The 24216-nt window shown below is 41.4% G+C and overlaps 1 protein-coding gene and 1 long non-coding RNA gene across 6 annotated transcripts in view; both read right to left on the bottom strand.

The window, feature by feature from the left end:
* The window catches only part of LOC307223680, a 116849-nt gene that overhangs the window by 34060 nt on the left and 58573 nt on the right, over positions 1 to 24216 (bottom strand). The gene's annotated exons all lie outside the window — the stretch shown is intronic.
* SLC7A2 (solute carrier family 7 member 2) overlaps positions 1 to 24216 on the bottom strand; it is a 52327-nt gene that overhangs the window by 8407 nt on the left and 19704 nt on the right. For 3 of the 5 annotated variants that reach the window (XM_079989719.1, XM_079989723.1, XM_079989721.1), the window contains exons 2-9: positions 13505 to 13895; positions 11333 to 11488; positions 9936 to 10101; positions 8903 to 9039; positions 6979 to 7201; positions 4610 to 4749; positions 1862 to 1964; positions 332 to 534 (exon numbers count right to left, since the gene is read on the bottom strand). In XM_079989719.1, coding sequence (XP_079845845.1) covers positions 332 to 534; positions 1862 to 1964; positions 4610 to 4749; positions 6979 to 7201; positions 8903 to 9039; positions 9936 to 10101; positions 11333 to 11488; positions 13505 to 13880 — 1504 coding nt within the window. In that variant the 5' untranslated portion in view covers positions 13881 to 13895. Of the gene's footprint in view, positions 1 to 331; positions 535 to 1861; positions 1965 to 4196; positions 4334 to 4609; positions 4750 to 6978; positions 7202 to 8902; positions 9040 to 9935; positions 10102 to 11332; positions 11489 to 13504; positions 13896 to 17403; positions 17541 to 24216 lie in introns of those variants that run through there. The other 2 variants (XM_079989720.1, XM_079989722.1) reach the window with 2 other exon arrangements.

Genomic DNA, 24216 nt, shown 5'->3' with positions numbered 1-24216 from the left:
AAAATGGGGGGGGGGGGACAACAACAAAGAGAGCATTTCAAAATCTCAAATGTTTAAGTGACATAAAGCTTCAGCAATATTGACAGGTAAAAACCAATACTGTACATTCCTTTGTTTTGAATTAGGCTGTCAAAACAAAATTAGACTTGCAGTCATGTTTACTCCAATTAATTGGGGATGCAAAGGCTCCTCTCCCTCTTTTTCCATACTTGAAATTTTGGACAAGTTCAAAAGAATAAGTGAATCTGATCCGTCATTTTGTTTCAATGCATTTTGCTTATCAGTTGACACTTCCGAGATAGTCCAAGTATTTAGATAGCTTTTGACTTACCCAACAGACATACAAGAAAGCTAACCATGGTGGCAGACTGTTCCGTGGGCAAACTTGATGGATTAATCAGTGTTTGTAAGCTGAAACTGTGTCCTGGTACCATACTCATTTGAGATTCATTCGTACTTTCTCTCTCTGATCCCGCAAGAGCCTCTTTTTCTGCTGAATATTTTGGCTGTTCATAGTTTAAACTGGGTTGGTACCTGTTTGTGCACATACACACACAAATACATTTGTGTATGGTGAGGTTCACAGAAAATAAAAATTAAAGGCACAATGTATTATAATCTACAAGGCCTACAGCAAGAAAAGACATGACTCTATATTTTGGGTGGCATTATTGCACCATTTGTTATTGATATTTAATTCAGGCAATAGAGCCAGAGTTGCCACCAATATGCAGTCTTACAGTCACTGAAATCTGCATATTACAGGAAGGACATTCAGGTCCAGATTCTCTTAATGTTTCAAAGATGCACAGCAAGTAGGGAAAGAAGCCAGCATCAGTCACATCTGGGGAAGTATTGGTCATCGCTGCCTGAAGGAGTCCTGCATGTCTTTGGGCAGTGGCACCCAACAATGCTGGCTATTACACTGCCTAGCCTCCCTCCCCACCCCCCAGGAAAGACCAGATGAGCACTGGGCACCACTGACTGAAGGCAGCCCATGTGTCCAAAGGCAGCATTGGCCAGCAGCACCCCCCCACATAAACACTCAAGTGTTTTCCTTGGGAAATTGCAGGAGGGTTGCCTGACATGTATGGGGGCTGTTAATGACCATTTCTGGCCTAACCAGAAAGGCCAATATATGGTGAATCCCTTCATATGCATTATAACTCTCAATAACGGCACCACTGGCCCCAGAAATCCCTCAATATGGTAAACCCATCAGCCCCAGGAGCAGAGCACAACCAAAGGGGCGAACTCCTAGTCCACAGGATATTTATAAGGAATCAGAGCTGGGATTAGACCACAAGAGATAGGTCTGCTTTACCGAACCAAAGATGCATGGAAGACAGAATTTGCATGCAAGATTTATTAGGCCACAGCTATTTTAAGAAAGCATCTCTTTCTAGCTTAGAGGTGCCTTAGTGTTGAGCATTTCTCTGTCTCAAGCTCCGAAAAGGTAACTATCCAATGTGGTTGCTGAATGGCAACTGCCACCATCCCCAGCCAGTGAGGGATGATGGGATTTGCAGTCTAACATCATATGGAAAGCATTAAAGAAGCACTTAAAGGTGAGAACCACTATACAACAGAGCTTTATTTCATACAAGTTGCCCTAGATGCCAAGCAACTTTTATTCTCCCATTCCTCGGTTTACAGCAGTACCTAAACTTGTACAGCAGTGGAATGTGAACTTCTAAAAAGTACTAAGGTAGTTGCTCTCATGCACAATCTGCATTTGAAGGCTATCCTGTCTGTTTGTGTAATTTCATGTATATATAACTTTATGGCAGAAACAAAAACATTTAAGGATTTAGACAACATTGCCTAACAAATTAGTTAATAACCCAAAATTAGAACTCACCTAAGAATGAGGACACACGCTGCTACTAGCGAGTACGCAAGAAGCGTACCAATGGACATCATATCTACTAATGCTTTTAGGTCAAAGAGAAAAGCCATCAGAGCTAGAAAAACAAGACAAAGCAGAGCTAGTATTAAAAACATGTCTGTATTAAGCTGAAAATGAATATTTGCTACCATCTCCATTAACGTTTAACGCTTGCCCTTAAGGGTCTTTAAAACGTTCATACAATTTGAAGCAAACCATTGTCTTCTAAACGTTTTATGGCCAAAATTAAGATTTTAGTAATGCAGTAGCATTTTATAACCTTCAGGGGAACTGAGTTAATTCCCCTCTGAAATTTGGTGCCATCAGGGCATTACACAGTAGTTTCAATACTTGGCTTTCACATGAGAAAATGGTATAAACTCATTTTGCATGACAGACACCATTAATTTAAATACATGCATAGACATAATAGGCAAAATACACTGTGAGCATCTCCCATGCTATAAAATGGGAGTTTGGCAAGCTGTTTCTGGCTCATTTTAATAAGGCAAAAATAGGAAATGTTCCTGGTACGCTGTGCCCATATCAAATCTTGCTTCTTTTCTTTTACTACACAAAGCTCATGCAATGAATTAAAAGTGTTGAGCTTTCAAGCACTCATAAAAGATAATCCCTCTTTAAAACAGTGTTAAAACTAAGCAAAAGTATTTGAGGGCTTATGCAAGGCACAGATGAAAAAAGTTTTTGAAAAACAAAACAAAACCCAGTACTGTTGTATTCTGCAGAGGTCATGCTAGCTGCCTGCAACCAAGGGTTTAAAATCAGTAGCCAGTCTCTAGCAAAACTATGTCCCCTTCCCAGGCTACAATTATCCATGGTATGGCATGTGCATCAAAACAAACCATGGCTTATGTCCCTCCAAAAAATAGTCTGCAATCCTACTTCAAATTATAGTTTACAAGGGAACTATGAACTGGTGCACATTCAATGTGTAACTATGCTTAATGCTAGAAGTCATGATTTTGAGGGACACAGAGATGTCTTTACAGTGTTTATTTCAGAGGGGCAACTTGCTATTGGTTCAGTTGTATCATGTCAGGGAACTGCCATCAGAGCAGGTGGTGGAAGGGCTCAAGGAGGTTAGGAGAGACTTAACAGCAGAGGAAGGAACCAGCAGGGGGAGAGAAGGAGCTCCGAGGGAAAGGGAGTCGGAAAAAGGGCTCTGGGACACTTCCAGCGAAAACAGTGAGGAGGTTTCAGGACCTCCTATAGGGACACCCACACCTCGCCGGAAACTGTCACGCCGAGAGTCCAGAAGACGCGTTTCCGTTAAGGAGCTTTTATGTTGGAAGAGATTCCGCAAACGCCCACTGTCGGATTCTGCCAGCGACTGAGGGAGCCATGCTTAAGGGCTCCGCTAAAGACAGAGTTTTGCTAAGCTGAGCAAACCCTGAGGGACTAAGCTTTTACGCACAAGCAGCTCATCATCCCATCACATATCACTTACACTTTTAACTTAAAACCGTTTAACCTTAATACAATTATATCACTATGAATAAACAAAGTCTAGCTTTAACATACTGAAAAGTTAGAAGCTAGCAAAGAGGTGTCATTGCATTTTCATTTGAAGTCACAGAAAACTGCAACCAAGATTTGGAAGACTGCACCAAGTCCACAATTTAAGAAAATGGTTATTCTCTAAATTACCTATCCTGACACCTCTGTTTATCTGCTTTCTTTTTTGCAAACATTAGCCATCAAAAGTTATAAGCAAAATATAATTAGCAGTTATATGTTGGTATTGACATGTATTAAATATTTAATCTTTAAAAAACCAGACATTTAATCTTAACACCGTTTAAGATGGAGGGACTATCTATGCTGAGCTTTAGATATTAATGTCATATTGGCAGGGGAGGGGAATACTTTTCATGCTACATTTGCAGTTATTAAATTGTCAAATATACTTTAAACAACATATTAACTATAGAGGAAGTATATGAAAGGCTGGGATGAAAATAGCCCAAATGGCAAAATTTAATGAGAAAGCAAGGACGTTTTATAGCTATTCACCCACACTTCCTTCTTTGCATATGCATAAAAAGGTACCATTAGTCACAGCAGAGGAAAGCTTTGGAGAGGTCCTCCAATGAGCTTGCTCCTCCACAACCAGCACCAGCACCGCCACCACAATTCAGAATTGTTGCTTCTTCTGATTAGTCAGCAGTTTTGTCCCCAATTTGCATGCACAGGAAGTTAGCAAGCAGGCCCATCTTATTAACATAAATTTTGCACGTGAAAACGGGGTTGAGGTCCCAGTTAGGCAAGACCTGCTTTAAGAGCTTACCGGAGATGAGCCCTGCTGTCATTGTGGCAGCAACTGGAGACTGCCTCTTGCTCACTTTGGCAAGAAATCTAAAGAGTAAACCATCTCGTGCCATGGCAAACAGAATGCGGGGCAAAGGGAACATAGAGCCCAGAAGACTAGAACAAAAAAATGTAATTGTTCAAATGCCACAGTAAGAATATTATGCACTAACAGACAATCCAAAACACAGACATGGGAAGAAAAGGGAAACTATATGTGTAAAATGCACTTCCAATAACCAAAAGCGAGGCTGGAAACAAACACCAAAGGTTTAATAGTTGAACTCTTGAGATTCAGATTTTATCATTTGAGCTGCAACTGCTTCAGAATCTACATTTGATCATGGGTGAAGATGTCCCTTTTCCTGATAATAAATTTGCTTAGAGCCTCACCTGCTACAGCACCTGATGACAAAGTAGCAACAAGAGGAGTCTTCGTTTTGGGATTGATACGAGCTAGACATTTGAAAAGCAACCCATCCTCCGCCATAGCATAGATTACACGCGGCATTGGGAAAATGGATCCAAGGAGACTGGATAAAAAGCAAAAGAACATGCAACATGGCCAACACAAAGTCATGCAATGCATTAGAGCAAAAAAGAAACAAGGCCAATTAACAGCATACGATACCAGAAATGTGGGATGGGATGGAGATAAAATTGTACATGAGATACACTGCAGTTAAGACACAAGTTTCTTCAACCATTCAATTAATTTTTATATATTGTGTGCAGGCTTTTTTTTTTTTTAATGCACAGAGTACTTTGCAGCCTTTATGGTCTACAGTATTTCAAACACTTTCAGGGATCACAGAATGTATTTCTCTGTATGGAGCAACACCCTCACCTTCTTCACCACAGAGATCACATTGCATCTGTCACAGGCACAAAGATTTCCTCACAATATTTGGAGGGGTGGAACCTCAACTACACTTTTCTACTTGGGCGTTGCAGGGTCCTCACAGTAAAATTCTTGTGTCGTTATTTCCTATATCCTCTGAAGAGAGGTTTGTTTCAAACCTAATTAAGTGATCTGTCCTATGCCAATGATTAAGGCAGAATTACGGTAATATTCCTACCCATATTTCAAAGATAAGCTGCTGACACAAAACCTCCAGGTTTGCAGAGGAAGGCCCCAAAATGTTAGATTAACCTGGTGAATTGTAATGGTAACTCTTGTGGTTTACTTTTTTTTTTAATTGACTGAAAAATCTATCAATTTAACTATTAATATCTTAATGCTATATATTACACCATTAGTCACTTGTGATCATGTGATTTGTTTTATTTATGATTTTAGAATGCCTGTAACAGTTGGAGTAAAATACTCAAAACTGAAGAAACTTGAGCCTTCACTGCAGTTTCCCCCCAAAATGGTATACCAGTAGAAAACATGTAGTAATACTTGCAATGCAATTAAGCGTCACCAGCACCTTGAATGATTGCACCAGGCAGCAGGATTGAAACAGGCAATATCAGAAAACACTTTCTTAAAATGCCAAAAACCCATTATATCATGTATTAAGTCATTTAAGGCTAAAACTTCATTCTTGTTAAGTACCTCTTTGCCCAATCTGTGTTCTAACGGAACCCTCATGCCAAATAGGATTGGTGAAACAATCTGACAGACCCAGTGATCCAATCCTCCTGGACTTGGACTGGACTGGGGTCTGCTCCAGAATCTGCACATTGCCAGATTCCCAGATATCTTATGGGTCTTTTACAGGGTGGCCCAAGGTCTGCCTGCTCTCTTGTAAACATTAATCCCAGTCAGCTTGTATGCAGTGTCCCTGCTGCAACAAGCCCATATGGAGGCACCGGGACATGATCAAGCGACTAGGTGTGATATGTCTGCATTTGACAAAAGTGAAGTAAACGTGACATCTTACTTAATTCGCTGCAGGATGCTAAACAGGTCACAGTGTATGCTAAACTGTATGATTTTAAATGCCATATCAGCTAAGCAGCCTCGGCACTGTTAATGAAATAAGCATATGCAAATGTTAGGAAGCTTGTACAGCCCTGGTAAGTTTTAAAAACACTGAATCCCTGCACTAAATGCTTGCTTGAGCAATTTGCAATTAAGCCACATTTACTTTGAACTGAGTAGGACAGGAAGGGTGGTCCTAATAATCGTGGGGGTCTTTTCCAACCTTATGATTCCTATGGTAAAGCCACTTCAAGTGGAAACGCAGCCAGTGTAAGTGATTTATGAAGCCCAAATTAGATGCAGCTTCTTTAGTACATGCTTATATTTAGAAATGCAGACACTTTCATGATGGATTTTGGATAGTTCAGACAAATTTGAGCATAAGGTTTCTGCAAAATTACACTTCCCCTGATTTTACACCAAAATTATGTTAAAACATGCATTTTCAATATATGCTTTTTTAAAAAAAAACCCCAAAAAACCCCCAAGAATCCAAGCCTGGAAAAAGTACTTAAATATACTTTCATTACCCACACTACTACATGTATTTTAATATTACTCCAGTGCATTCTTAACAATATTCAGCAAATATGATGGTCAATAAATTAGCACAGGCAGAAAGAGATGAACTCATGAACGTAACTTTTCCTTTCACAAGGAAAAAGTTCACAAAATAAGAACTTAAATAGTTGACTTACACAGCTGAGCTACATTTGACCCGTAACAAACTACATTATTATTCTAAACATCTCTGTTTAGCAAACCTAATGAATCAAAACTTTTAAAAATAGCTCCATTTTCCTGGCAATGACTTAGTTTTCCTTATTTTTACCTTGTCGATAAAGCACACAGAGATCCCACTGCTACAACATATTTCGCTGGGCCCCATCCGACATACTCAAAGGCTACAGGGAGAGGACTTTTCTCATCAATTAAATAGTACGGCATCATCAGAGTTAAAGCAGCTGAAACACCAAAGTAGGCCAAGAAGCAGACAAGCAAGGAAGTTACAATCCCAATAGGTATGGCTTTCTGGGGATTCTTGACTTCTTCCCCTATGGAGAAAAACGACATTTTATTCTTAGTGTGAATAAGAGTACGGAAGATGGCAAACAGTGAGATTGTGTGTCCACTTGGGCAAAGTGAGATTTATTTTTTATACAAAAGACTTTACTTTTTATCTAGCAGGAGTACTGAAAAACACAGAAACTCCAGATGGGATCAAGTTACTGGTCTAAATTGAATTCTGTGTGATTTGTGAAGATAAAAACAAGTATTATTGGCCGGGGGGGGGGATATTTTAAAATACACCAATTTATATATCACAGCAGCACAGTACTACGCATGCTAATTCAGAAATAACTGCTATTGTGCTGAGAGAGAGAGGGGGAAAAAGGGTGGTGTCGTCAAACAGGTAGTGGAAAAGGGATAGTGGGCAGGTAAGCAAAGCACAGAGGCACTACTACAGGGTCACCAATAACACCTTCAAACCAGGTAAGATAAAAGTGCTTTGTCTGATAGGATTGGTCTGTGATTGCAATGAAAGTTCAAAAAATTGCTACAGGCCAAAAACAAACAAACCAGCCTGGATGATACAGGGAGTGAGGAAGAGGAAATGAAAACATAGCTCTTTGATAGAAACTTGTGAATACTCTAAGCCAAGTGAGGGAGCAAATGGTGTAATGTAGGAGTGGAAAAAAACTACCATAGAAACACTGTATGCTACCTCTGGCTGAGAAAGCAGGTTTTAGAGGTTCTCAGTGTACTGAGCCTACGCATGATATTTCCAATTATTAGGGGCGACTGAGCATGAAGTCACAAAGTAGAACTTAATATATATGCCTTGGAGAGACAGATAACATGGTTCTTAAAACCGATTTAATGCCTTTTTAGAACATGCAACAAATTAAAAAGGAGGACAAGATGTCTCTCCTTTGGCCTATGTAATTTATGTCAATTACAGATTATCATGCTGAATGGATTTTAAAGTGCGGCAAGAAACAGATCTTGCCATTCTGTTTGTGATACAGAATGAATGGGGCAGAGTTGGTAAGATTTTCAGGCCAAGAGAGGAATGAACAAAGATTGCATCAGAGTGTTTGGTGGCTTCTGCTCTGCAACCCCTATGCATGCTTACCTGGAGTAATAACAGAGGTTGCCAACATAGTGCCTGTGGGCACACATGCGCCCACAGAGACCCTCCACAATGATCACAGGGTTACCTCCACCTCCCCCCTGCTGAAAATTAGGCTTGAAAGAAGCATTCTGTTGTAGCCAGTAGAATAGGCTGCAGTGTGACTGCTCATCTCTGTGTGTACAGTTTGCAAAAGTGCCCACAGGTCCAAAAAGCTTAGCAACCTGCCTACAGACTCAAGCAAAGGTCTCTTTCAGCCCTGCTACTGGAAATCCTTTTAACTGGAAACACCATCAAGTGAAGAAACAATAGGGTTGCCATAGTCCAGAATTCCCCAGACATATCTGGAATGCTGCATTCGGAAGCAGTGTCTGGGTGGAAATTGTCAAAATGTCCTGGAAAATCTGGACGTATGGCAACACATGTCACTTTTTGAAATATAGCAACCCTGAGAACCAAGAGCCTTTTGAATGCAAAGCATGCACTCTAGCATTGCGTCTGCAGGTCTTTCTCTAAAATGTATAGGATCATGCTATAGGAACACAGTGGTTTTACACTACAGCTCCAGCACATGTAAATCACAACTTCAACTGCATGGCCCTTTTTTTTAAAGGCAGCTTACCAGTTGTTGCGATGCAATCAAATCCTATAAAAGCATAAAAGCAGGTTGCAGCACCAGCCAGTGTTCCTGTAAAGCCATATGGCATGAAGCCACCAACTCCAAATGCACTTGTCACATTTTCAGAAGATGACAGGTTTCTAAAAAAACCCAAATAATAATCATTACGTCGTATCCTGTGTAGGCATGGGACTTACAAACCCCACATCATAACTTGAGTGGTTGGGTGCACAACAGTGGCTCTCAACATTCACACACATAAATCAAAGGTTAATTGTGCACAGGTGCTTTTTATTCTTTGCTTTATTGCCCTTTTTCCTGAAGTGTCAGAACCACCCCCCAAATACATTTAAAGTCTCGATGCCATGACTGTTCCCATACGTAGCACAGAAAGATATGAGCTGAGCATGGAAACAGTGCAGGGTTCAAAGCCCAATGCACATTGAAATTGCAGGTTTGGACTTAAGCACCGAAAATGTCAGGACATTTAGAACTCACTTTTAGCTACTTATTGCTATCAGAGGGATTTTGCAGCTCTGTGACAAGTTTCCCTGCGTACGGATGTGGTATTTAGCAGTATTCACTGCATGAAAAATGAACTGCCTATGAGGACCATAATGAACTAGCTTGGATGATGATGTTGGCCTAATAAGATGAGAAATGCACAAACCCTTTGCCTGTATAAGCAGCTGTTTTGCTTTTCTGTTTTCCCTTTTGAGGTGATTAAATCAGGAAGCCTGTAATTTACTGCTTTCCTTTTTCACCCAAAGCTGGAAATTATGGTTTCCAGCTTTGGATCAAGCCAGGATATTACAACCAAAATGTGACATTGAAAATGTCTGACCTCTAGCCAAAAATAAAATAAAATGCTTTTCTCACTCTCGGTTGACGATGCAACTGTTAGTTGGGCATTAAATCTAAAAGGTTACATTTATTTTTATTAAAACATGGATAAATCCCATCACATAGCTTATAGATTATTATCTCCATTCTAAGCAACCAAAGCAGTAAAGCAAACACAAAAACCCTGTATTACTCTATGTATACTGTGTAGTTTATAAGAAATTCTTCTGTTTTCTTCCAGTTATGAAGATCGCCTTTCACAAAACCAGAAGTCATCACGAAGAGGAGGACCAAGATGTTAACAGCAGTGAAGATTTTATTCACCCATGCAGATTCTTTGACTCCAAATGATAATAGGCCTATAAAACAATATTTTTTAAATTAAGTAACATGATTAAGGTCTACATGTTAGCATTTCTAATAGTATGCTTATTACAATTTGATAATGTTTTGTTTACATGAGCTATCTCATAAGGCTGGTTCACAGACTCACCAAGCTGGAAATTCTGTACACACAGAAAGCATTCAAGTCCATATTTTTCTCTGGGGATGTAAACATGACCTCAGAATAGGAGATAAGCTCCACCTAGAAATCCCTTTCACAGGTCAGAAGCAAATGGCCTTATATCCACCAGCACACGCACAACACAACTCTACCTGATGGTGATTATTTTTAAATTCCACATGGCCTTCGAGTTAGGGAGATTGTTGGAATTGTACATATGCATCTACCCGTGAAGGGCATAGCATTGTACATGCAACAGGTAACATGGGCATAAGCTTCTTACTCATTATGCATATGAGATTCCTAGACTAGTGAATGTGTGGACCAGCCCTGGCTTGAGAAGAAGAGGCAATAGTCGAGAGCTCAAACTTATATCTCTGACATTAAGTCTATTTTTCTGACCAAAAGCAATACAATTAATATTATTTTTTAGAAGACACTTGAAGGCAGCCCTGTTTGGGAGGTTTTTAACACTTGATGTTTTTATTATGCTTTTACATATGCTTTAAGTTGCTGAGAGTGGCTGGGGAAACCCAGCCAGATGGGTGGGGTATAAATAAAAGAACAACAACAACTATTATTATTATTATATTATTACAAATATAAATGATATGAAGAACAAAGTTATCTAGCTACTCTTGCTAACTTTTACTGGAGCAGATTAATCCAGTAATGAATATGTTTAAAATAAACATTTCTTCAAAAATGGGCTGCACTGGATTAGAATTTTCATTTTCATTTCCTAAAGATTGTACCCTTGTATGATACATATCCAGTACACGCACAAACATTTCCACAAGTAGTTCAATAAATTATAATCTAGAATTGCAAGGATATGCATGTGTGAGCTCCACTAGAAATTAGGATATCATAGACCTAAACTGAGGTATGAAGATATTGTTCAAAAGGAAACAAAAATGACAGAATAAAAACTAGAACCAATTTTTTTGGCCCACAGCTTGATGGGATTCCTAAACTTGCTGATACGTCATGCTTGAGGCTAAACATACCCTGCCATCTGGGCAGAATTTCCCCATTAACAAAATGACGATAAGAAAAATGAATATTAAGTATATATATTTTACCTGCTAGGAGCAATATAAGGCAGACAGCAAAAAAATCTGGGTACTCTGCTAGACCTGAGTAATTCATTCTGAAGTAGGTCCTGAAAAAGTAACCAATTTGTTTCCCAAGGAGTTCATCAAAGGTACCACTCCACGCTCTTGCTACACTTGATGTACCTTAATGAAATGGAACAAAAACAATGGACATCACAATGCAATTATAAGAATTGTAAAAGACAAAACCTACATGTATTTACTAGGCATTATTATATATTTAATGCTGTGGAATCTTTCGCTGTTATTGATACATATTGGGCTATTGAGGCCATATCTCTGCTCTTCTCTATTCTGGATGTGGTTTTGTGTTATGTTGCAGCCTTGTGCCCCTTCCTAATGTTGGGAATAAATTTCTATTTTGGAAACAATAAATCCCCATTTGGGAAACTGCAGATGACTCACATCGGATAATATGGTTTTTTGGAAGAGACCCGATACAGGCCAGAAGGTTATTTTCAGCTGTTACCATGAGAAATTCCTCATTTCTAAGTTGGTTTTGATGAAGCAATGAAATGAGATAGCAAATTGTACCCAGTGCTAATTCTACTCAAAGTTGACACACTGAAATTAATGAATTTAAGTCAGCCATTTCCAGTAAGTTCAGTGGATCTACTTTGAGTGGGAATAGCATTGGCCTTACCCCATTTTCTGGAAATCTTGTCAAAAACTCTACATTCTTCTTAGAATACATGCTTCACGAGGAAATGTGCATTTTCAGTCTATTTAGTGCTTCTTCTTTTTTTTTGCTACAGCGTGAGTTCATTTTTCTACATGCTATGACTTTATTTCACGGGTGCCCTGTTGTTGCAATGCATTGTATTGTTATTTCTAGCAACAACATTGTACCAACTGACAGCACAAACAGTTAATTTATTTAATATTTACAGCAACCAACTGGGTGGAACTGTGAAGCGTTTTCCATGCAGAGCATCCCAAGGGATATACCCATGTGGAGGAACAATGCCTAACCAATCATGTCCCCCAGTCCCAGCTGTTGCTTCCTGGCAGTGACTGAGAAATGGGTCTCTGCATTTGCCTAGTCCTGGCTGCAAATTCCCAGCAGTTATTCACATTAACACAGAGTCAGAAACTGCTTCTTCCATGCGTGCACATTCCCAGGACCACACTGGTTGCTCTATGCAGTGAGAATTTCAGGAATAAGCACGGGGGCCTCATGTTCGATGACAATCTGAGAAACTCTTGCTGCTTTGTCTTCAAAAGGAAGATGAATGCTGCACCACACACCCAACATTATTCACACAACGGTTGAAGACAAGAGAAACCAAGTAATTGTTCTAAGAATTATATTAGCAAAAATTATTTATTTGCAAAAAAAAAAAAAAAAAAAAAAACTATCTATACCACTATTTAGAAAATATGCTGGATGTTTGCAGTGACATCAAAGGCTTTGTCCTCCTTGTCAAAAGAGGCATGTCATCAAAGGCAATCTGGGGATTGTTTGATGTTGACCTCTCAGAGAGCATAATTTTATCTTTGGAATCTACACGTGGCTTGTGCACAAGTGTGGCATAGTAGAAAAAGTGTTGGAGTGGGACATGGGAGGCAAGAGGTCAATTCTCCACTAGCAATTTTGTTTACAGGTTGACAATGGGCAAGTCACATCAGCCCAACCAACTTTATAGGGTAAATTTTGAAAATAAAATGCAGAAGGTAAGAACCTGAGCTCATTAATGCCTGAAAAGTCAAATCGTCATGTAGTGTAGTGGTATATTTAATTTAGTCACATACACCAAGAGAATAACTAATATGACTATGGTTCATTTCCTTTGGTTTCCATAACCACTACAGGGATCCACATCCTATTCTTGTGCTTGAAGAACCTTTTTCCTAGCCCATATGCCATTCACCTCTCATCATTTCAGTGCATTGCAATTCTATTCCCTTCTCATTTTGCTGGCTGCTGGATATTGTCCCACTCACACTGCTGCCAATAGCCACCAAAAGGTCAGGAACATCGAGAGCATGTCCCCCCAAAAGTGTTCTCCCCCTCTCTGTGTGCACATTTATGCATGAAAGCGGAAGATTACTCCAGTTATGAACAGCAGCCAGGTCACAAAAGCCAAGTAGGCTGTGGTTGGCGTTTTCTTAAGAGCCTCCGAGGTCTTCCAAACTCACCTATGACATAAGACAAAATGAGATTCCAGCCAGTGATAAAAGCCCAGAGTTCGCCAACAGTGACGTACGTATACAGATAGGCAGAGCCAGTCTTTGGAACGCGAGCACCAAATTCTGCGTAACAAAGCCCTGCCATCACGGAAGCCAAGGCTGCTATGAGGAAAGAAACAACAATGCTAGGTCCGGAATTTGCTTTTGCAACCTCTCCAGCTAGGACGTAAACGCCAGCACCGAGGGTGCTTCCTACTCCCAGGGCAATAAGGTCCATGGTGGATAAACAGCGGCATAATTTGCTATCTTCAAGGCTGTCCACAGTGACGATTTTTCTCCGCAAGAGGCACCGGGCGAACGAGAAGGCTGGTCCACAGGTTATCATTCTGGATGAAGGAGCCTGAAAAATAAGAGAGATTACTGCATTTTGCAATCCTCCAAATTTGCCATAGAGTGCCATCTGACTAAGTCAAGAGTAGATCCAATGAGATCAATGACGGTAGAAGTCCCATTTCCAATAGGTCTAGTCAATGCATGACTTGTGCAGATGCCACCCACCATTTATATGTAATAAAAATTACACAGTTTTATCCACCAGATAAAAAGCTGCATAGCACAGCAATGCTCACCGACATGACATTGCAGCAGAGAGTCACTGACTACAGAGTCCTATTCATTTTGCACAAATTGCTGCTAAAATACGCTCCTGTCCCAAGGTGTAGAATAAACTTTATTTCATTTTAGGCACCAGGTACAGACTTTAAAAAACCCAAACCAATTCAAACTTTTAAATTGTGAAATCATGAATCCTCTGAATTTTATATCAGTAATACTGTCTAGGTCACTATGCTATTTAACTTTCTGTTGATTTTTTATATAAAAACAACAACATTCAATTTTTAATCCATTATCTGTTTACTCTTTTTATTCTGTTATCATTATTGTATTTTAACATTCTATGTTACAGGTAGGTAGTTGTGTTGGTCTGCTGTAGCCGAAACAAAATAACAAACTTAGTTGGTCTCTAAGGTGCTACTGGAAGGAATTTTTAAATTTTGTTTTAACATTCTATGGTTTGAAAGCCAATAGTATGTAAGTGTTATCAGTAAATTTATATATATTAGCAAACCACATCTGTTGCAAAGCATTATGAACTGAAATTAAAAACCATTGAACTGGTTTGATGATAGATGAACATCCTTCTATTGCATATGTCTGTGGTATACTCTGAAAATGTTGTTCAACACATTTTTGTACTACTACTAAATACCAACAACTTAAAATCCAAGTTGTTACCTCTTTTCCAAAGCATACCATATTGCACAAAAATTAGGATGTCAGTAGTTACTCATTCATTTAAATACATAATTATTCCTGCTTTCTGTGGACAGGTTTTATTGCACCATTTACTTTGCTGTTCCAAAGGCAGCCAATCTAAATTACACAAAGTTCACAACACCCACTAGCCTCTGCCACATGAGAGCTCCCTCTGCTCTTGCAATAAATTTAATCTCACTAGTCTATGCATTCCTACTCCTGCTAATGTATCTTGATAGGAGTTTCTACTCTAACCTTCACAATCTAAACTAAAAAAACAAAACCAACTCTACCCTCTAACGTCCTTCAATTTATGTTCCATTATCAAGTTGTCTCCCCTGCCAGGTAAGTATAAGCTACGGGACATATAAGCTATGGGACAAGGATAACTGCAACTTTAAAGATGAATGGGAACCCTTTACAAAGTATTTGAAGACATAACAAAGCGAACTGGACTCCTTGGCTGGCTTTGAATAAACATTCACAAACTTTTTATTGATAATAATCAGCTAAATAGTTTGAGGATCTATACATGTGTAACATGCAGAAAACAGCATTCTTAGAGAAATCAAATACTAGAACTGAGGGAAGTCGGGGGGTGGGGGGGTGGGTTTTGTGTGGGAGGGTGGGGGGGAAATAAGGATGATATGTTTCTGGATAATATGTTTTGTTTTAATTTTTAATAAAAAAAGTCTTTTTAAAAAAACCAATTTATGTTCTATAATCCACAGGGCCCTCGCAACCATAGAATCATAGACTTGTTGGAAGGGACCCTGAGAATCATCAAGTCCAACCCTGCATTGCAGGAATATGCAGCTATCCCAAATGGCTGTGGTTTTCAACCAGTGTGCTGTGGCACCCTGGGGCACCTTGAATGATGGTCAGGGGTGCTGTGGGCAACACTGGCCTCTGTCCCTTTTTCCTCCCCCTGCCCCCATGCCCTCTTGAGTCTCTGCCTCCCAGAGGATTGCAAAGCTGTTGCAGCAGCCCTGGCTAAAGGCTCCCCAGGCGAATGGTGACTCTGGGCTGGCCAGGGGAGTGCTGGTTGCCAGGAGCTAAGGTGGCCTTGGAGTAAGCAAGCAAGCGGGCGAGGGAGCCCAGCCAGCCACTCCACCAGGCCTTGCTGTTGGGAATGGACAGACAATTCCCAGACCCTGTGGGGCAGTGCGAGGAGGCACCTCTCATTGGGGCAGGAGGGCAGCTCAGAGACCAGGGACAGTGGCAGCAGCTGCACAGAGGACTCCCAAGGAGAGGGGAGAGGAGGCTGAGGGAACACTCCACAAGGGAGGGTGTTCAAGAAAGGGTGAGGGGCTGCCAGTTCTGCAGGAAAGGGGTGACATAACTGGGCTCCTGAGCCCCACAGGGGTGCCGCAAAAAGAATGTAGTTGGTTAAGGGAGCTGTGGACTCAAAAAGGTTGAAAACCTTGTGGGGATTGAACTTGCAAAGTTGGTGTTATCAACACCATGCTCTAGCTAATTCAACTATCCAGAGTAGGATAGTCCTAGCCCATAACTCTTATAGGGCTGCAGCTGCATTTCTCTCTTGTCCTATGAAAGTACGACAACAGTCACAATAAATATTCAGTTATTTCTGATGCCTAGTACTCGAACATCTGTTCTGAACACAGCAGGTATGGAAGGGTATCACATTTTACAGCTTTCGAAAGGCAATACTTTTGCAGGTAAATACAATTGCTATTGCAAGCTTCTGCTGATAATACGATTGCCATTTCTGATATACCGACTCGTAAAAAACTTGCCACCAGGGCTCTTCCTCTAACTTTTAAAAAATGAAAAAAAGAAAAAGAAGGAAAAATAGCAACGGCATGCATGTTGCAGCTTGTAAAAAAGTTTTTAGAAACTTAAGCCTGGAGATCCCAGCCTTTTGGGCCCAGGAGACACATTAGGAAATCCAAGAAACTGTCATTGGTACCCATTTCACAGAAGAAAAACTGATGATTGTCAGAATCCTGCCAGACAAAACACACACTGAAAACAAATGGAACACAGGCAAAAAAACAGGCCACCCCCAAAATAAAAGCCCAACCCTCCTCAATTTTTAAAATGCAAAATTGAGAGAAGTAGCAGGCCTTGGCAGGTACAAGGGGAGTGGGTTGTGTGCCAGAGGCTGTCCTGGTGTCATCAGGTGCCACACTGGGAATCCCAAAGCAAAGCGTTCTCCTCCCTGCACCTTCCAGCCTTATCACTCTAGAACAGCTGCCCATTAAGCTACAGCAGAAGGAGAAAAGACAGCCCCAGATGCTCAATTATGCTAAAACATTTTCAAGATTATTTGTCAGTTTTCATCTATGCTGCACATAAGTATCTTTGCAAAATTCCAGCAGTGGAATCCTTAAGGTGTTTACTGAGAAAAGCAAAGCACCATCAGAGTTTCAGACACTTCCCTGAGGAAGAAAATCCTCCTCCCCACACCCCGTTTCTATATTTCTTTTAAGCATTCAATATAGTTTCCAATATAGTTTGTACGCTTAACTGCTAATTCCTACCAACAAACCATTTCAATGAATGTTTTCCAAGCTGCAAAGCTTCTACTTCGATACAGGTTTACTTTCAGCCCAAGCTTTACTCACCCAACAATAATGTTCAGATTATATGGATTTCTGTATCTGTAGGCAGCAAACGGTTCAGACTGATTTTACTTAAACATCTGCCTTAAAAGTAGAAAGGGGAGGTGGTGTGGAGCTGCTTGCTCATAGGGGGTGGAGGAAAAGCAGCCACAGGTGATTGGATGACACTGAGCGTGCCCACCTATTTGCCAAACAAGGGGGGGGGGAGCTTTGCTATTCGTATAAGTCCTTCCCATTATACATGAAAGGCGAAGTCACTTTGGCTTCTTTCCCTGTGGAAACTGGGCATATGTTATATACATACTCACAAAGCCAGTTTGGTAACTTGGCATATCTAACAAGGAAGTTTTGATCAGTTTAATCGGTTCAGTCAAGTACAGTGGTACCTTGGGTTACATATGCCTCAGGTTACATACACTTCAGGTTACAGACTCTGCTAACCCAGAAATATTGCTTCAGGTTAAGAACTTTGCTTCAGGATGAGAACAGAAACCGTGCTCCGGAGGCACGGCGGCAGCAGGAGGCCCCATTAGCTAAAGTGGTGCTTCAGGTTAAGAACAGTTTCAGATTAAGTACAGACCTCCGGAATGAATTAAGTACTTAACCCGAGGTAACACTGTAGAGCTATGCATTCCAAGCTCAAAGATACACGGAAAAATGTTGTTTATCCTTGTCTTTGGGCCAGGTGTAATGTATCCACTGGAAGCAAAAGCTGTTCTGACAGACAGCGTTCACATCCCGATGCACAACGCAGTTCCTGCTCCAGGAAGCATTACACAGGAGCCTACCGCCATGTACAGATGTCCGTATCTGGATTATGGCATTTTACTGACATTCCTCTGGATGGCCCGCTTGGTTACAGGTTCAATTCCCGTATGGGACAGCTGCATATTCCTGCACTGCAGGGGGCTGGACTAGATGATCCTCAGGGTCCCTTCCAACTCTACAATTTTATGATTCTATGAACTGAGAGTGTCAAGTTTTAACCAGCAAGTGCTACATAAGAAAAGCTGGAACTAGTTTTCAGCAGTGTGTGCCCTGAATGTCTGCAGCAAGTATGTACATGACTGTCTTTGGATAGAATCCACAGCGAAAAGCAGTGATGAATAGCAAAGCTTCAGAACTGAGGCTCTAAGTCACAAACACCCCATGGTAGAACAATGGTAGACGTGAGTTCACATACGAAGCAGGAATGTGATGTGGGGAGTGGGTTAAAAAGAAACAGCACATTTCTACCACATCCCTGCCTTACTTCTCATCAGCCCAGTGCTCCAGGCACTTTAATTTACATCCCATCTTTCTTCCATCATGAACCTCAAGGCATGAGCTGAGGAGTTTCAAGGTGGCTTCTTGTGTAGGCACATCACCTGCTCAATTTCCAGATAGTTGCTTAGAGGGGAAAGTAGGTCTAGAATAGTTGATACTTCCATCCATTCTGTCAACTGAATTGTTAAAGAGAGCTAGAAAAGAAACACTCCCTGTGTCTCTCAAATGCATCAGTTGCATATCGTTCAAGGATATCGCTGCAATCAGTTGTATTGATGACCTGTATTTGTGTTATTAGTAAAGGTAAAGGGACCCCTGACCATTAGATCCAGTCGTGACCGACTCTGGGGTTGCGACGCTCATCTCGCTTTATTGGCCGAGGGAGCCAGCGTACAGCTTCTGGGTCATGTGGCCAGCATGACTAAGCCGCTTCTGGCGAACCAGAGCAGCGCACGGAAACGCCGTTTACCTTCCCGCCGAAGCGGTATCTATTTATCTACTTGCACTTTGACGTGCTTTCGAAATGCTAGGTTGGCAGGAGCAGGGACCAAGCAATGGGAGCTCACCCCATCAAGGGAATTCAAACTGCCGACCTTCTGATCGGCAAGTCCTAGGCTCTGTGGTTTAACCCACAGCGCTACCCGCATCCCTTGTGTTATTAGTAGGCTGGCCTTTATAAAGAAGTAATTCTACAGCAATCAAGAAATAACTATAAGTTGGGAGGGGAGAGAAATCCTATCCTCAATTGGTAGAGCATGAGACGCTTAATCTCAGGCTCATGGGTTTGAGCCCCAAACTTTCCTGCATTGAAGCAGGTTGGATGAGATAGCCCTCAAGGTCCCTTCCAACTCTATAATTCTATGGTCTAATGCAGTGTTTCCCAACCTTGGGCCTCCAGATGTTTTTGGCCTACAATTCCCATCATCCCTAGCTAGCAAGACCAGTGGTCAGGGATGATGGGAATTGTAGTTCAAAAAGAGCTGGAGGCCCAAGGTTGGGAAACACTGGTCTAATGGACACTCTCCTAACCTACACAATGCTATACATGCCTTCTCGGAATTAACTTCCATTGAGTTCAATGCAGCAAGCGGGTACAGGATGCAGCCACAGGAAGCCAAACTTTAGACATCATTTCCCCACAAGCGGCAGTGATAACTGAAGTTTACCCAAGCAAATGATCTCTTAACTATGTGTTTGCTTTTACACAGTACAAGGCAAACAGTCGGTGCAGTGCTTAAAGTTGCTGCATGGCACTGCAGCTCGCAAAACAATCCAGCCGCTGCACAAAAACCCTGAGTGTGTGGTATTGCAAAGACCTTGTGAGGAGCAAAAGAGGCACGTGCATCAAGATTACATTGCTGTATAATAACTTGCAAAAGCAACAGTTTTATTCCAACGTGCTTTTTAAAAAACGAAATACTAATGTCTTTAAATTCCTGTAATTTTAATATATTTAACAATGTTTTATTTGCATTTTTTCGCTACATATTTTAAAATTGAGACCTGATGTCAGGGAACTGCCATCGGAGCTCAGGGTGGTGGAGAGGCTCTCGGATGCTGGGAGACCCTCGGATGCTGAGGAGGGAACCAGCAGGGGGAGAGAGAGAGTTTCCGCTGAAGAAGGAGGGAAGGAGGAGACAGCGTCGGAGGTGAGGCTCAGAGACGCTTCAAGCAAGACCAGTGGTGAGAGCTCAGGACCTCCCCTTGGAACGCCCACTCTGCGCAGAAAGCTGTCGCGCAGGGAATCAAGGAGGAGACTTTCTGTCAAAGAACTCTTATGTTGGAAGAAATTCAGGAAACGCCCACTGACGGATTCTGCCAGTGATTAAGGCAGCCACGCACTTATGGCTGTCCGGTTAGGGAGAGTTTAAAACTAACTACAAAACTGGGAGCCTTTTAGCGCTTACGCACAAGCAACCCCTTATCCCATTACACCTGCCTTGAGTAGTTTTCTGTGGGATATAAATTACTGTAATAAATATAGAAGAAAAAATGTTGCAAAGCCACAGTAGCACCACTAGGATTGATATGCACAGGTATGACCAAGGTGGCCTCCGGAGGCACTTACCTGGAATTAAACATCATTGATTTCAACAGAACAAATGTCCTTTTGATGGCAGTCGTAGGCTGCAATCCAGACATTCACAAGCAGCCACTGACTTTAGCGGGCCTGGAATTAGGCAGCACACACCACAACTTTCCTAACATGCCACACATGGCCAAGTGAGCGATTCAGCTTTGTCCCTCACCGTGCTTGAATTCAGCAAACAGTCCCAGATCAAAGCTCCTACTTCTGAGCAGATGTTTGCAATAATACCAACAATGCTATGGACCGTGAGAAGGCTGGATGGAAATTCCTCCGAGCAATTTCTACATATTAAAAGTGATAAAGAGTGACAGGCACTTGCAGGAGAGCCCCCTCAGTGTAGGCAATCTCATTTCAAAAATATCCTTCAAAACGTGTAAGGGAAGATGAAAAGGAGAAAGAAACGCAGGGCCTGCTTTCCATAAATGATTAAAAAGGTTAGCCATAGCAAGACTGAATTGCTCGAACAGCAACTGCCATGAGGCATTGTAGAAAGAATGATACCAAGGCCTTGGAAGTACCGTATTTTTCGCTCTATAAGACGCACCTAGTTTTTGGAGGAGGAAAACAAACAAAAAAATATTCTGAATCCTAGAAGCCAGAAAAGCAAGAGGAAAAGCTGTGCGGTGAAAGTAATGATCCCTCTCGCTGTTCTGGCTTCTGGGATAGCTGTGCAGCCTGCATTCGCTCCATAAGATGCACACACATTTCCCCTTACTTTTTAGGAGGGAAAAAGTGCGTCTTGTAGAGCAAAACATACGGTAATTCATCCCCCCCCCATTTATATCCCACCCTGCTTCCAAGGAGCTCAATGCAACTTATATATGAGAGTTGCTCCCCATTTTATCACAACCCCCATGTTAGGTAGGCTAGGCTGAGAGAAGCAACTGGGGGAAAGCTAACTGTGCGGCAAACATGGTGCAAATAGGCACCTGCACCCACTTTCCCCTGGTTTAAGCTCAGCATTTTAATCACCATGAGAAAGTGGTTATCAGAATTGGTACACAAGGCCAGACTGCTCGGTCCCTGTGTTATGCTGAAGCCTGTTACAATACTGGATAGTTATGTAACTGCAGCTGAAAGCATGCCAGAGTCTCTTGGAAGCTCTTAAAGACAATTATTTCCATATTGGTTCAAAGGAGAAAGGGCCTTCTCCTATGTTCAGTGAATTGCAGCAGTGACCACACAAACCACAGTGGTTTAAAACCACTAAATGGCACACGCTTCAAAGAGCTAACTTCCTGTACTTGTGGCATTTTTTATCAGATCTGTTCAAAATCTGGCACATTCGTGGACACCATCAGATCATGTATTCTCAAGTGGCGTGGATACTGCAAGCTTGAAATGCAGCTAGGTCATTCATTTTCTCAATTCAGATTGAAGCTAGTTGGGAAGGGGGACACATCAAAATGCAGTATTTCATAAGTGATAGGACAGAGATCAATATGGATTTTGGCTAATAGTCAGCAGTTGGAGACTCTGGATTCAGAGTAAAATGTTCACAGCCCACGTTTCACGCTCAGATGTCTTTTTTATGAACTATAATAGCTTAGAGGCTTAGAATGGAAGAAGCAGGATCTGGAATATGTGCCAGGAGTCAAGATGGTCAGAAGGTAAGAATTGCAGAACACTAAAAGAATCAGGACCAAAGAGAAAGAACAGAAACATTACATCTCAGGTAAACCATGTAGCTCAAGGCAGGGTCAACTGGAAAAGGAAGCTTGCCCGGAAAGATCCAATGGTACGATTGGGTGCGTGTAATCAGCCCAAAAGGCATTTGACGAAAAAGGTTGCAGTGGTTCGCCACCTAGGGCAAAGTGCAGCAGCTCCTGACAGTGGTGGAGTTTGTGGTTTCTGGATGAACTTTCAGTTGTGTATCTCCTTTTCAAAATCAGTATTCCTGATTCCTTACAAATTAGTTCACTGAAGCCAGAAAGTACCAATATCCACCATATTGGCCCAAATATAAGCCACACCTGAATATGAGCTGCACCTTTAGAATTCAAGGGGGGGGGGGGAGAGGAAAAAAGACAATGTCTGAATATAAGCCGCTACCTTAAAATTCTGCAGGCACTCTAACCTGTTCTGTTTTACCATATGTCTGTTTCAGCAGCGATATCGTAAAAGCCAATTTTTGTAAGGTCGCAAATTTAAGCCGCACTTTAACTTTTCACGGTCAGAATTTGGGGAAAAAGTGAGGCTTATATTCAGGCCAATACGGTAATTTTAACCTGTGAACTAATTCCAGCGTACCAAATTGGCAGCACTTTGGATATTACTCGACAGTATTTTTCTTGGTCCAGATGCTATGTAGAAAGACTCAATTTGTGTAGCAATTTCTACTGCTTCTCAAAAGTTCTCTAGGCATATTTCCACGAAGATCACAGGAAGCTTCCAAACCCTCTCTCAGTGAACAGGTTCTTAGGGTCTCCTGTCTTTCACTGCAATCATCTCTATATATGCCAAACCTACAAAACTTCTCACATCTACAGTCAATTCTGCAGGGAACTCTTCTTTATTCCTCCAGTTGCCCCTGAACCCACGCCAATATAATGCGCCCTATGCAAAACTATAGACCTAAACTTTAAACCTTGAATAAGTCACTTAACTGAGGTATATTATGCCACACCAGCAGGACTGATCTGCTAGACAAACTGTCAGTAATCCCTCTTTCTTCACGGCATCTTTGTAACTTAAACTTTCAAGTTGACTTTGACCTCATAACTCATGGGGTTTTGACATTAATCCTTCTTAGAAGTATACCAATAATAAGAACCTGATCCCAGACACTGAAAACTTATTGGGGTAAACTATCCAATCTCAAAAAATCATCTGCCTCATAAACCTCTTTGGCTAGTTCCAGCTAGTCCTCCAGCAAGCCTTCTTTACACCAAGTCTCTAAATTCTGCACCTGCTGCATCTGGGAGAGCTGAAGGCTGCTTAGGCTTCCTTTAAGAAACAACTCCATGCTGTATAGGTTTACTTACAGGTCCTTCTTTTGGTGTTGGGATGTTCTGATTTCTTCCAACGATTTCCTTCAGGAAGCCCCATCTTGTCTCACTCACCAGTTCAGAGTTTATCTCCAAGAAAACAACTACCTCACTTCTAAAACCAGTTAGATATCCCCCCCTCTCTTTTCTATGGGGTGAGAAGTCCAGGGACAAAAGCTGAAGTGGTTAGCTTGGGCCTCCTCCACACTGCAAATTCATGGTGTCCTTTTGCAATACTTGTCTTATTCATATTTATACAAACGTGGGTGGTGGCCCCCAGATGCTGTTGGACCACAACTCCCACCATCTCATCCCCAGACACAGTGGCTGAGGCTGCTAGGAAGATGTTTTATATCAACTCTTATGTTCCTAAGTCAGACTATTGAGTCCTTCTAGTTTAGCACTGACTCTACAGTGACTGGCAGTAGCTCTCCAGGTTTTGGACAACAGTCTTTCCCTGCTCTATCTAGAGAT

This window comes from Podarcis cretensis, assembly GCF_951804945.1.
Source record: "Podarcis cretensis genome assembly, chromosome: 9".
In the NCBI taxonomy this organism is placed as follows: Eukaryota; Metazoa; Chordata; class Lepidosauria; order Squamata; family Lacertidae; genus Podarcis; species Podarcis cretensis.
The sequence above is the reverse complement of the archived record's forward strand: the minus strand, read 5'-3'. Positions and strand labels throughout refer to the sequence as shown.